Here is a 14,635-nt window from a genome sequence, read left to right on the forward strand (position 1 = left end):
TAGCCTACTTGATAGTGTTTGTGTTATTGAGTAGGTAGTGCTGCATTGGGGTTCCTTGATAGTCTACTTGATAATATTAGTTTTGATTTTATGTTTTTCATTTAAATTTTATTGCATAATTTAAATTGCATATTTAAATACTGGATTAAACATAAAATTTAAAAAACCTATTTAAAACATAAAAAAAAATACATAAAAATTTAAAAAACCTAAAACATCATTAAAATCACATAATTAAAAGCCTAGGATAGACCACGACGCCTGAGCACGTCGGTGACCATGGAAGCGTGCAATGCACGTTGTGCATCCGTCATGTTCGTCGTATCCGTGTTCAGGAGCTGCATATCGAGCTCCCTCTCCCGGATATCGTTCCTCCGCTGGTACTGGGCGGTGAATGCCCTCATCTGCGCGTCGTTCCTATCCAACCTCTCCACAATTTCTGGTGGAGGATCCGAGCTCGTATGCGACGCTGCTGCCTTCCCTTTCCCTTTCTCCGCCGCCTTGGCTGCCGCCTTCGCCGCCTTGTTGCCAATGGGCCGAGCAGAAGAGATCTCCTCGCCCGACGCCGAGGTGGTGAAGCCGCCCTCTTCCGTAGTCTTTGTCCTCTTGGAGGCATGCACGTCTCCAAGGAGGTACATCGACTTGAACTTGGGATTGTTCCGGAGAACTCTCCACGCGTTCCAGAAATTGAAGGAGGCCCTCTGTGGGCTTCGAGCCTTGAAGATGGTTTGGGCCTTTTCACGAATCATATCATCCGAATGACCGGACGGCCAATTGTTGCGCGTCTCCACCCAAACAGCTTCCCAGAGACGCACATCCGCGCTCACCCGGGACCAGTGGCCTTGAAGTTGCTTGATGCCGAGGTCGACGCCGAGGATGGGGTTCACACGTTCGCGGATCCGGCCCCAATATGACTTTTCCTTCTGATCTGTCCCACGGATCGAGTCGTTGGTCTCCTCCGCCCAAATTTGGACGATGAGATCCGTATGCTGTGGAAGGTAAGTATGACGGTAAACTTTTTATTTGTCGTGCTTCATTTTGGTGGCCTTTTCCTTCCTCCGGCCGCCTTTTTTTGGTGGGGAGACACTCTGCTGAGCACTCACCGGTTCCTCCTCGGGCGGGCTCTCCTCCAAGTTGATTCCTCCCATATCGGGATGATAATCGGAGGAGAGATCAGGGCACCAATTTGGATCGTAGAAAGGGTCGTGTGGATCCATGACGGAGAAAATTGTAGGAGAAGAAGAGGTGTGAAGAGAAGAAGGAAGAAGGAAGAAGGAGAAGAGGTGTGAAGAGAAGAAGGAAGAAGGTGGGGTATTTTAAAGAAGAGAAGAAGGAGAAAAAAAAATTAATGCAAACGGTCGGTCAAAGGTGCGGAGACCGAGAAGCTGCAGTCAAAAGAATGTATATAAATTCGAATTTTCGAATTTTTCATAATTTTTTTTTTAAATTGGGCGCGTGCATTGCACGCGCCATCTCCTCCACCCATTCGAGGATACTCGATAACTCGAGGAGTCCTCGAGGAGCTCCACGCCGCATCGCCCTCCTCGACGCACTCCCTCTCCTCGAGGACCTCCTCGAATACCCGCGATGCGGGTGCTCTTAGTTCACGGAAAATTCAAAAACATCGAATTCTATTTCAACTATTAAGATTTGACATATAAAATAATACGTGATATCGGTTTCCATTGCATGGGAACACATATTTTAGATTTTTGAAAATTGGCTCAGAAAAATTATACTTCCTCCGTCTCCCAAATAACTTCCTGGTAGGGGACGGCACAAGTTTTAAGAAAAAGTTGTTAAGTGTATTGATAGTGGAGAAAAAGTGTTATAATTTGTATTGAAAGTGGTGAAAATGTGTTATAATTAGTATTGAGAATGGTGAAAGGTTGAAAAGTTAGAATAAATAAAATATTATCAGTGGTGGGTAATGTCCCAAAATAGATATGATGTTATTTGAAGGACGTCCCAAAAAGAAAATATAGGAAGTTATTTGGGGGACAGAGGGGGTATGAAAATTTTGATTTGATTTTAATAGAAAAATAATACGATTGATGGAGAAATTGATATGAATTCAATCATATGTGAGGTTGTGTGCCGTCAATTGTTGTGAAAGTGAGTTTGTGTTGTTAATTTTTTCAATTCACAACCAATTCTATGAATTTACAACTGAATCGCTAGTGTTGGTGTGAAATTTAGTTTTAAAGCTCGAATTCACAACCAACACTATTTCTAGTTGTGAATTCAAGTTTTAAAACTCAAAATTCATAACCAACACTAGTTATTCAGTTGTGAATTCGAATTTTAAAGTTAGAATTCACAACTAAAAATAGTTTTGGTTGTGAATTCGAGTTCACTAGATAATTTTTAATATTTTATGTGAAGAGTAAAATGGTAAGTGGGACCAATTTTTATTTGTACTATTGCAAAGTGACAATTTTCAAAGTTCACTCAAAATAATACTCAATCCGTTCCAATTCAATAGTCATGTTTCCGTATTTAGGTGTCTTATTTTAATAGGTCAATTTTAAAATGAAAAATGACTAATATTTGCATCTCGTGCACTGCATGAAAAATATTTTTATATTTCTATATTAATATAAAATTGATACTAACTCATTTATCATATGTATAAATATAATAAAAAATAATAATTTTTAGTTGAATATATTTAAGTTGAATAATGAAAAAATAAAAAATTAAAGAAAATTCATAACAATAAAAATGAATATTATATAAGGCAAAAATAATAAGTTAAAAAAATATAAAAAATAAAAAACTAGATTTATTCAAAAAAAAGATGAGAGAGGAGAGAGAATTTTAAAAATTTTAATCATTAAATAAATATAACTTTTACATTTTAAATTGAATATTTATATAAAATATATCAAATTAAAGTTCTTATCGTGATCTTTAATTTGGTATAAAATACATCATATGATTCATATTACAAGCATATCAGTTCAATTAAAATTAACATGTACATTCAATATGAGTAGAACATCAAATTCTTTCACATATTCTTACACAGTACATTCTATTCTCTGCTGCTATCTCAGTGGCTCAAATTCCCTTCAAAAAACGCGCTAATTCTGAAAAAAATCTCCGGATTTGCCAGACGAACTTGCAAGTTCCAGTGAATTCTGCGGCCCCGAATCCATCTGAATTTCTTCATCAAAATGAAGATTGATCGCTCTTGAACAAAACCACTCCAGCTAATCCGTCTCAAGATCCAAATACATTCTGTAGGCATCCCTACCCGAAGAGTAGTAGCTTTCTACTAGACTATCCACCTCAAAACCGAGCTTCTTGTACAGATTCATGGCAGCAGTCCTCAAGGGATCTACATGAAGTGATACGCGGTGAATTTTCCTAGTTTTACATTTCTCTATAGCTGCTTTCAGCAATGCTTCCCCATGACCCTGCCCCCTGCAGTTCTCTTTTACTGTAATATATCCCATGTTCAGCAACAAAAAGCAAATGCGTCCCAAAAATATGATCTACTTCTCATAGTGCCACAAATGTAGGTTACAGTGATCAACATTCATGTGATATTTAGATTAGCAGAACTAGAGTCAGAGGATAAAATACAGTAAGAGGGCGTTTCAAGAAGCTTATAATCTCATCCTAATGTGACATCATAAGCTGCTTATTTCTTAAAACTCTTAAAGCAGGTTATCGAGATCAACATTCATGTGATATTTAGATTAGCAGAACTAGAATCAGAGGATCAAATACAGTAAGCGAGCGTTTTGAGAAGCTTATACTCTCGTCGTAATGTTACACATCATAAGCTCCTTATTTCTTAAAACTCCAAAAGCAGGTTTCAGTGATCAACATTCATGTGATATTTAGATTAGCAAACTATAATCAGAGGATAAAATACAGTAAGAGGGCGTTTCGAGAAGCTTATATTCTCGTCCTAATGTTACATATCATAAGCTGCTTATTCCTCAAAACGCCTAAAATTATATGTGGTTATCTTATTACAATACAGCTAACTTAGTTTGAAAACTCATGCTAGTTACATATTGGCATATTCAATATCATATAAGCAAGTTTTATAATTCTTATCTAATCTTAAAACTTCATGAGATGCTCCAATTATAAGGCATGATTTAACACAATTTCTTCTGGAAGAGAGTCGAACAAAACCTTTAAAAGCCATCTATAGCAAAAGCCACCTACTGATTTTCCAGCTTTGAGATAGTGAATATCGAAATGATGAAATGCTTATATAAGAATCTATTGATCAAATGAACTTTCTAATCAAGAACCTTCTAATGAAGTTCTTCCAGCTTAGCAGCCATTGCATTGCATTTCTCAGAGGTAAAAAACTCAATAGGATTCCTCATTTTCTACCAACTCATTTAAAATGTAAGCACTGAATTTCCAATACAGCTCAATATAAACCTAATCTAAAACAACAAAATCACTAATACATCAACTCAGTAAATAATGAATCCAAGATACACAGTACTCCCTAAATCATGTCTCATTCTCGGTCGCATAAGCCTAATTCAAACTCATGAATTTCACACACATACACACACAACTGTAAGCAAACAATTTTCAGATTGAAATCAATCGTGCGCTGAGATTAAGAGAACTCGAACCTGCAAGTTTTGTGATGGAAGCGTAGAGCGAAGATGGCCAGGAATACATGACGTATCCGGCAACTTCGCCGCCGATCAGGGAGTAGATCAATCCGCCGTTCCTCTTTTTCGCCTCTTCTTCGAACGATTTCGAAAGCGATTCGTGCTTCGGGAACACCTTTTTCTCTATCCTCACAATTTCTTCCACAATTTTCGTCCAATTGCTGGAATTTCTGTGAAGTTCCACCATTTCGCAGCCTGCCATTGTATAATTGAGAGTTTCTCTCTCTCTCTCTCTTAGTTCTAACAATAAACAAAGTTTTAAAAAGGGAGGCCCATCAGAAAATATATACAGGCTGAAATAGTAGAAGCCTACTAAAACCCATTCAATTTTTAAGCTTTCTTGGCCCATCAATTACATTTATAAAGACAGGCCCATCATCTCGCGTTAATTAGAGGATGCTTGGCTAAACTTATTTTAAAGAGCTTATAAGCTCTTGAAGCTTATAAGATGTTTCAAGAGTTTATAAGATATAGTTTTTTAAAATCTTATAAGTTGTCGAAGTGTTTGGATGATTAAGCTTATAAGCTAGAAATAGAATTTTAGTTGGAGAGAGAAATTTTTTGTTAAAGAGAGAAAATCGAGAAAAGATGAAATTAGAATGATATATAATGAAAATAAAAAATCATACTCCCTCCGTCCACGAAATAAACTCCCAGTTGAGGCTCGGCACGGAGACTAAGAAAACTGAAAAAGGTGGTGTAAAAGACTAAAAGGGTAGTGTTTATGTATTGTGATTACTTTTACTAATCTTTAACTAGCAATTTAATAATAATAATAATAATAACAACAACAACAACAACAACAACAACAACAATAATAACAATAATAACAATAATAATAACAATAATAACAATAACAATAATAACAACAATAACAATAAAAATATCAATAATAAGGATAATATAATAATAATAATAATAATAACAATAATAATAATAATAACAATAACAATAATAATAATAATAATAATAATAATAATAATAATAATAATAATAATAATAATAATAATTAGTTTAGGGGGGGACTAATTACATAAGTTATGGTGGAATAAAGTGGGCCCAATAGATAAAAGTGTGGTAAATTTAAAAGTAAGGGAGGGTATAATTGTCCAAAAAGTAGAGTAGGAGTTTATTTCGTGGACAAATATTTAAGGGCAAGTAGGAGTTTATTTCGTGGACGGAGGGAGTAGTTGAGTTATTTTTGTAAAATGAGTGTTGCTTATAAGAAAATGAGAAAATAAGTTGGGGTTTAATAACTTATTTTTTGGGGAGCTTATAAGCTCTTAGAGAATAATTTTACAAATTATAAGCTCTTTAGGAGCTTATTTTGCCAAACACTTTGAATGAGCTTATAAGCTGTTTTAAAGAGCTTATAAGCTCAGCCAAACCCTCTTAAACTGGACTAGTTCGATATAGAGATAGAAAAATAATTTAATGAAAATTGTTAAATTTGGTGAGAAATGAGGATGAATTTAGTGCGCAAGATATTCAATTTTCATGGCTAATGTTTATTCGAATTAATCGAGTGGATTGAAAATAATGAATAAATTAATATAAATCTACAAATAAATCAATGCAAAGTATGAATAGTCATTCTCAGATGAGTTCGAATTTTAGAGGGGGCAAAATTTCACCATATTAACTCAATGCGGCTATTCGTACATTACAAATAGCTTATTCATAGATTTATATTAACTTATTCGTTATTCTTATTTCCCATGAAAGATAACATGCATCTCCAGTTAAGAGCCCCCTTGGGGGCTCTATAGAGGTGCGGCCCACCTTAGAGCCACCCCCTCTATAGTGGGGGCTCGATAATTTTCATTTTCATTTAATCTAAAATAATGCATTTCAAGATTTTTTAAAAATATCGAATTTTAAATTAAAAAATTTCATTAAAAATATCGAATTTAGAATGCATTATCTCTCTCTCTCTCTCTCTTACCCTCGTCCGTCGCCGCCGCCGACTACTCAACTTTTTGTACCTTTCCTTTTGTCGCACTTTGTTGTCTTTTGGCCTATAAGCCTAATCATAACACTCGGACTAGAGGACGTCATTGTGTACCCTTTGGGAGGAATTTTTCGTGCGCTTCCTTGAATGGACGTCGTCACCAATGGAGGCGAATTGTTGAGATTTGCGGAGAATACGCCATGTCACGAAGTATTTAAAAAGAGTTTTGGTGTTGGTTTGATATGTTTCTTTGGGTTGTCGGGTGATTTGGTTATTACTCATGTTGTTCCCCCATTAGCTCGGCATTTGCCGTAAATGGCCTCCAAACCTTCAGGTCCTTTTGGAAATGTTGGAAGTGTGAGTTTATTATTTGTTGTCGCGCGTCGAGGTGCCGGAAGGACAACCTTTGTTAAAGCGACTCGTGATTTCTCTCCGATAATACCCACGGGTTCGGGTACCTGCCCCTAATGGGTCGAGTATGAGGATGAAATTTCGGGGGCGGGTATGAAACTCATACCTAGGTCGGGTTACGGGGTATAGGTACCCGCCCCGATTATATTCTATAGAGTTTTTGTTAGAAGATATATTTGAGTTTTAAATATGAAATAGTATATGGTTTGTTTGTGATGTTGAATAATACTATTATTTATTTTGACTTTTTATATGTCTGATGAAATGGATAAAATGCTTGTTGTATAGAAAATCTTGCAAATAAATAAATAAATAAATAAATTGGTGGGTACCTGAAGGATACCCTTCCTCCACTGGGTAATCCCCGTATCGATTTAAATAGGTATGGATGCAGGTATAGGGGTAATGTTTTGAGGCGGGTACGGAGGTGGAAAAGCAATCCCCGCCCCGAACCCGCCCCGTTGACATCCCTAGTTGTGGATTGACTCGGCCACAATTAGCAATTAGCTCGGTCTCTAACAAGGTGTAGCCGATACGTGACTTCGTCATCTTGGAAAAAGAAGGAATCTCGACGACTTCTTCATCTTGAACGAATTGAGTTTCGTTCAAGTTGATAGCCTCGATATCTTGTGTGTTGAATATGTTAGAGCCTTGAAAAAATGACAAAAAATCGACATGAAAAGAAGTTGGGATTGGTGGCGAATTTGCTTGGTTGACGTACTAATTGTTGAAGCCACAATCCAATTTTTTGAAAAGAAAGAAAGAAAAAAGTTAAATTTTAATTAATTGGAATAAGTAGAAAAAAAATGAAGAATAATAGATTGAAATGTGGTGTGAAAAGATGAAAGAAATAAGTAACGTTTATAGAATAAAATAAGAATTAATTTTTGTTTAAAAAAATGGAGAAGACCTTTATTAAAGAGTAAGTAAGCCCTAATTATTTCGAATAAAGGAAATAGGTCATTATTTGTGGGACAATCCAAAGAGAAAAACAAGCCATTATTTATGGGACGGAGTATAATGAAAGCTACAGTAGTGGTGGATAGTACAAATTATGGTATGTTAAATGCAATATGCCATATGAAAGCTGGTCCAATGGGTTAGTAGGTTGACGTGCTCAAATGTTAGTATAATTTATATTCTCACCCTGAATTAATTGCTATAATTACTGATTTGTCATAAATCTGATAATAAAAAAAATCATTGATCGACTTCGTTTTTATATCATAAATAAATTTGTGATGCCGCTTTGAAACTAGATTAATTTATGATGGTACAATAGAGTCATGATGAATAATATAACACTCGTTATAATTCATGTCAAATTTAATTTTTTAAAGTCTTCTTATAAATTTGTTATACAATTGATTATGTTAGATTATTTTGTCCAAAGCCTTCTTAAAACTTTGCTATAAATTAATATTAAAATTAATTTGTGATAAAAAGATCCAATGATATGACATAGTAGATTAAAAGAGTTGTGAAATTTAAAATGCTATGCATAAAATTACAATACATTACATATAATTATTAATTACACTATCGAATTCAAAACTGCACAAGTTGTCGCGATCAGTCCATTTCCAAGCAAGCACATTAAATTGGAGACCGCGATCCCCATCATCTTAAGACCTAATCTACACCGCCTATACTCCTTTAATCAACAGTTGAGATCACTTAGAACCGATGACGCGGATCGAAATCTCAGCCGCAATTAAGCAATCAAAATCCAACGGCTGAAGATTACTCACGGCATCTATTTAAAAGCTCACCGTTTTCAACTCAGCCATCACCACCTCAGCGATCTATCGAAGAGGATACCAAATTCAAATCCTAATTAGCAGCTGAAAATGTCGGGGCGGGGCAAGGGCGGCAAGGGTTTGGGGAAGGGCGGAGCGAAGCGCCACCGCAAGGTCCTCCGCGACAACATCCAGGGTATCACGAAGCCGGCCATCCGCCGTCTGGCTCGCCGTGGCGGCGTCAAGCGGATCAGCGGGCTGATCTACGAGGAGACGCGCGGGGTGCTGAAGATCTTCCTCGAGAACGTCATCCGTGACGCCGTCACCTACACTGAGCACGCTCGCCGCAAGACGGTCACGGCGATGGACGTGGTCTATGCCCTCAAGAGGCAGGGGCGCACCCTCTACGGTTTCGGCGGTTGATGACGTGTCTAGGGTTAGGGGTTTCTGTAAATTTTTGTTATAGTTTCCTTATGAATGATGAAATTCGATGTATGGAGAATGATTTCCCCTCAATGAAATGGTATTATCTAAAAATTTAGCAGCTCGTTTTTGCTGATTTTATTTACTCGCATCTTTTTTTTATGTTAAAATCTGCAAATTTGCTACTGGATGTCATATATTTTCATTGATTTAGTTGAATTTTTCTGGTTCAAGGTATAATTCATTTTCCCAATCGATAATGTTTGTTGTGATAATGTATTAAGTTTGGAAGCGTGGCTTAAGCGTACATTCTTGTGATTTTATCTTGCATTTGGCTAGAAAAATTCTGCGGCGTTATCAGATTCAGCACTGAATGAGTTCATATGTTTGCCATTTGTGAAATCTTTAAGGTTTGCAGCTATTATTGGAATCCAATCTGCCTGTGTTTGTGGTTATTTGTTTATCAGAATTTCTGTATGTGCAAAGTGTGCTATCTCTCTCTCTCTTAATTACTTTATAAGTATTTTGTATCATGATTTTTTTTAGGGTTTGAGGTTTTATTATGAATTTGATGCTTGTTGTAGCTACGTTATATGATTCCACATATGGATAACAAGAGCGCAACAGGTTAGTATCTTCTTGCTTGAGTTATCTCTTTATGTAGTAACGAAAAACCTATGTTCATATATGTCTATTGGCAAGTAGCAAAGTAGAATAAATGCAAAGTCCTGAACAGATTAGTTTCTGCAGGATCAGAACAAGGGTCAATTTACAAACACATTTGTAATGCTTGATATGATACTTCACAACTGTTTGTTTTGGCAGTTCAATAGAGTTGAACAATACCCAATTCCAAAGCAGCGCCTTGTAGGCTATATTTACAAGATGTTTATCTTCTACAGGCAATATGAGCACACTATTTCCAGGCATGAACATATTTACATACACCATATATTTGACATGTGCCTGTACTATTATGCAGGATCTGGTAAAGTGTAGAACTCTAAGCATGTTGTAGTTCTGAAATGCTTCCATCTCCTATCTTACATCATAATGACCGAGCACGCAAAACCAAGTACTAAACAGTTATTGATTGTCGGTACCTGGAGGTTATCTTCGGATAACCTCGCGCCCTCTATTGAATTCCTAGTCTCTGAGTGCATATAGCACAAGACAGAATGGATAGTATGAGAGGCGGCGGAAAATGTGACGGTTTGATGAGCCCAAGAAACATAGAGGAATAAATAGCACTATCAGTGCAATGACAGAGCTCGAGCTTATGAGGAGGATGGTAATTGCAAGCCAACAGAGTTTACTGACAACTAGGTAGACACCGGCCAAGAATGCTATAGACATCATAGCTAGAGCTATCCCCAGCAGAAGCATAGCCGATTTCAAAGCTAAACGCATGGAACTAGGGTCTCCCAATTGTGCCCATAGTAGAGTGACAGCAACAAGGACAGAGGTATGCATTGCTATGGTGTTGCAAATCACAAACTCCTGAAACTTTACCTTTTTAAGCATGGTTGCAGTACCTTGGTCGGAGTTGGTATTGTTATAACCACCAGGCACGGTGAAACCTGCTTGAAATGTAACAGTTGCGATTAGTGTGGCAACCAGCAGAATCGTATTTATCTTGTCTCTCCAACTTTCTGTCTCCGGTTGGTCTCCCAGCTTAAAACTCATGCTTCTGGAAGTAGTTGGTTTATGTGCTCGTGGGGCATCAACTGCTCTCAAGGCCATGCAGGTAAGCCTCTGCATTGTAAATTGTTCATTAAATTTTGCGGAGACATTGTTGGTCATATAGAGAAATTTCATTTTATCTTGTCATACATATATTAAAAATCCATGCAACTTGTTATTTATAGCACTTACCTTGTGAAATGATACCAATCCCACTTCGATTTGTTCCTCAGCAATGTCAAGTGCCATCTGGCGGTTGTTGTTTAACAGCCTAGGAATCACTCTTTTATCCCTCACAAGAATGCCAACCAGCTTTGGATGCGCATAAATGGTTGCAAGGTGTAATGGTGTGTTCCTGTCAGCATCTTTTTCATTAATAAGCATCTCCAGTTCTGGCCTTTTAAGCATATACTCCACTGCTTTGTATTTTCCACTTCTAGCTGCCACGTGCAGTATATTCTGACCATGTGTAGTTAGCAGCTCCCTCGTATCTGGCCGGCACTGAAGCATCGTTTGGATCACATCTACAAGTCCTTTGCTGGCTGCTGAGTGGATGGGGTAAAAGCCTTGTTTATCTTTCTGGTAAGCAAATTCAAACTGCCTATCTAGCAAGAATTTGACCCCTTCTGTAAATCCCATGCATACAGCTGCATGAAGAGGACTTTTGCCTTTGCCATTTCTCAGCTGAAACATTGATGGATCCTTTTCCCACAACAACTTAATGACATCTAAGATTTTGTTATGAAAACAAAAAGGAAAGGTTAAGAAAAACATTAAATCATAGGAAGAAAGAAGAAGTTGTTAAATTGTATATATAACCGAAGTGGATGAGAAACGTTATCAATCTAAATATATTTGCTGTGTCCCGACTCATCTCATCAGTTTTCAGGTGGTCCACTCTGCTCATCATTTTCAAGTTTCAACAGAATATCATAATGTGTAGAAAAGAAAGAAAAGCTATGGATGTTACATACCGATGTTGTGTCCAAGTATCGCAGCAAAAACAGGCGACTTGCTTTTATGTTTCGCACCTGAGCTGTAGTTCCCAACAGGATTGTCCATAAGGAGCCTAACAATGGTGAGAAATCCTGCTCCTGCAGCCAGATAAAGCAAAGACTTACCTTCCTTGTTAAGAGAATAGGGCATCTCTGGCTTCCTGTTGATCAGAATTCTAGCCACTTCTTCGTGCCCATATTTCAGTGCCTCATGCAGGGCAGTGTTCCCTTCCTCGTTCTTCTCACGCAGACCACCTTCTCCGAAATCTGAATTAACTAGCAATGTCACCAGTCGTGAACTACCGGCTCTTGCTGCTATATGAAGTGCAGTGTCACCTCGGGCATTCTTTTCAGCAACTAAGTCAGGTAAGTCCTTGCAGATTAGTTTGACAATTTCGTAACTCGCATAGGTTGTTGCTACGTGCAGCACTGTCTTGTTCTGTGGACCTAATTGCATGCAAGAAACTGTTGGCCCGTGCTGTCGATCACAATCCATTGCTCTCACGAATTCAAGAATGTCATCTTTCATTATTGCTCTATATAACTTTGGGTCCATGGTTTGTGCAGTCTCATAACTCTCCTCTTCGTCGAGCAAACCAGGATATTTGGGCACCGACATAGGTATTTGGCTTGTCTATTTTCTTTACTCAGCTCTTTCCATAAACCTTCGCTTGTTTATATATACTTGCATGCTTACCATCTCTGTGTAAATTGTCCTGCAATTTCTTTGAAACTCGACTGTTTGATTTGATTCCTCCTTTGAATCTTGATCAGTCAATTTCAAGGACTAGTGAGCTGTCTGATGGCAATGTTTGATCTTGACCATCCAGATACTAATATTTAATAGTGAAACAAACTTTGAATTTTCTGTGATAAACATTATTTAATCAGTAGCAAAGGCTCATATAATTTACCTGATCATACTCTCTCAGATTAGATACCTCTGAATATTCCTTAAAAATCAACTATCATGTTAAGTTACAAGATTTGATATGAAAAGGATGCATATAAGACATATATTCTGATTGACAGGTGTAATACATAAACATAAACATAAACATTGATGGCCATATTTTTTTACATATTATTTGGAAAAACATTGAAGAAAGTAGAACAAGAGCATGCTCATTGCAATAGAGTTGGAGTAATGTGTTTGTCTCTGTCTTAGTGATGTGTTTTTGTCTGTCTTATATCAATTAGTCAATCACGCGTAGTTAGGAAAGTGTATAGTAATCTCATATCATTTCATTCAAAAGACTAAGACTTCTGATTGTGTTCTGCTCCTCAATGATATCATGCTCCTCGAGGCATAATAAATCATAAAAACACATGAAAATCATAACTAGTGGAGTATAATAGCACATAAATGCAAAATCATAATTTCATAACGAGTTAAAGTCTTGAAAATCCCAAACTCAAGTCTAAAATAATTAAATAGGTGAGAGAGAGAGAGAGAGAGGAGTGGGTCTTCAGAAGAAACATAAAGTAGGATGTCTTTCAATTTTTTCACTCTTCTTTTAATTTAGTCTTTCCAGTTAGGATTTGTTTATACACGGCCAAAGTGAAGCTTAAACATTAAAAGCTCATTCATATTCGAGCCTCATGAAGCCCAAAAATAGGAAAAGAAAAGGATCGTTGTATTTTGTATTTGATGGTGTCATAAAGTATATTTGAATTTGATAATTTCTTTGTTTTTTGGACGCCGCTGCGTGCTTGTGTATAGGGATATCAATATTCTTTTTTTTGATAAATTATACTCCCTCCGTCCTTATTAAAAGTAACCATTTGTAAATGACACATGTTTTAATAAAATGGTTGAATGTATTATGAGTGGAATAAGGCTTCCACTTTATTGTGAGTGGAAAACTTATCAAAAATAAATTTGATACATTTTATGAGGACAGACGAAAATGACAAATTGGATACATTTTAGGAAGTATATAAGTAAATAAAGAAAAATTTTAAAGACCGCACAATGGAGGACTCGAACCTGCGGAGGACTTAGGGATGACTATGGATTGGAACTAGATCGGATCCTACTTGGTCTAGATCCAAATTCATATTTCTTATTTAGATGCGGATTAGGTCCAAATGGACCAAATCTATTGGATCCAAACAAATAAGATTCAGTTCTAGACCCGACCTAGATCCATATCTATTATAAGATTCACAGGGTTTCGGGTCCAGAACCTCTAGGTTAACACCCGCACACAGATCTTATCTTGCAAGTCCGATACCGTTTTATTATCCCATCAATTGATTAATCTCCTAACAAATTATATCTAATTATACTTTATAAGTTTAATTGAATTGTGGAATATTTTTTTCTTTAATGCAAGTATGAATTAAAAATTGTCACTTTCAAGTTTCAATGATATAATTCAATCGAATGACCAAGAAAAAATTATATAAAGTTTTCATAAGATTTATGGCTCAATTGGTCCAACAGATTAGCCTGAGACATGAGAGTTTAAGTTTAGGAATGAAAAATTTAAGTTTGAAAAAAATATCAATTCAAATAGCCCGACAATTCGAGTGGATTAACACACTTGAGTGGGTTGTCCGAATTTATTTTATATTCCTATAGCATTTACAAGATTTTATTACCAGTTTTTCCTTATTAAGAAAGTTGATCGGCGGTATGCTGGAACTGATTTTGAGGTTGAAATTGGGAACTTTTATTTTTTTTAGTCATTCAAAAAATAGACACAGCTTCAAGTAGCCCTCCACCAGATGAGCCCAGATCCACCTTCACCGACGTATTTCCAGCGTCAA

At 36.7% G+C, this 14,635-nt stretch overlaps 3 protein-coding genes across 3 annotated transcripts; 1 reads left to right on the forward strand and 2 right to left on the reverse strand.

Moving 5' to 3' along the window:
• Nucleotides 1–2,851: 2,851 nt before the first annotated feature.
• LOC131012578 (uncharacterized) lies at nucleotides 2,852–4,906 on the reverse strand. Its single transcript, XM_057940560.1, has 2 exons — nucleotides 4,617–4,906; nucleotides 2,852–3,445 (listed from the first exon to the last, which is right to left on the reverse strand). The coding sequence occupies exons 1-2, from the start codon at nucleotides 4,858–4,860 to the stop codon at nucleotides 3,216–3,218; spliced, it is 474 nt and encodes a 157-aa protein (XP_057796543.1). The 5' UTR covers nucleotides 4,861–4,906; the 3' UTR covers nucleotides 2,852–3,215.
• A 3,921-nt stretch (nucleotides 4,907–8,827) lies between these two features.
• Nucleotides 8,828–13,620, reverse strand: LOC131012579 (protein ACCELERATED CELL DEATH 6-like). Its single transcript, XM_057940561.1, has 3 exons — nucleotides 11,840–13,620; nucleotides 11,058–11,593; nucleotides 8,828–10,937 (listed from the first exon to the last, which is right to left on the reverse strand). Exons 1-3 carry the CDS (start codon nucleotides 12,477–12,479, stop codon nucleotides 10,329–10,331), a joined length of 1,785 nt encoding a protein of 594 aa, XP_057796544.1. The 5' UTR covers nucleotides 12,480–13,620; the 3' UTR covers nucleotides 8,828–10,328.
• LOC131012580 (histone H4) lies at nucleotides 8,871–9,296 on the forward strand. Its single transcript, XM_057940563.1, has one exon. The coding sequence runs from the start codon at nucleotides 8,871–8,873 to the stop codon at nucleotides 9,180–9,182; it is 312 nt and encodes a 103-aa protein (XP_057796546.1). The 3' UTR covers nucleotides 9,183–9,296.
• Nucleotides 13,621–14,635: the final 1,015 nt, after the last annotated feature.

The sequence above is a fragment of the Salvia miltiorrhiza genome, chromosome 2 (assembly GCF_028751815.1).
Source record: "Salvia miltiorrhiza cultivar Shanhuang (shh) chromosome 2, IMPLAD_Smil_shh, whole genome shotgun sequence".
Lineage (NCBI taxonomy): Eukaryota > Viridiplantae > Streptophyta > Magnoliopsida > Lamiales > Lamiaceae > Salvia > Salvia miltiorrhiza.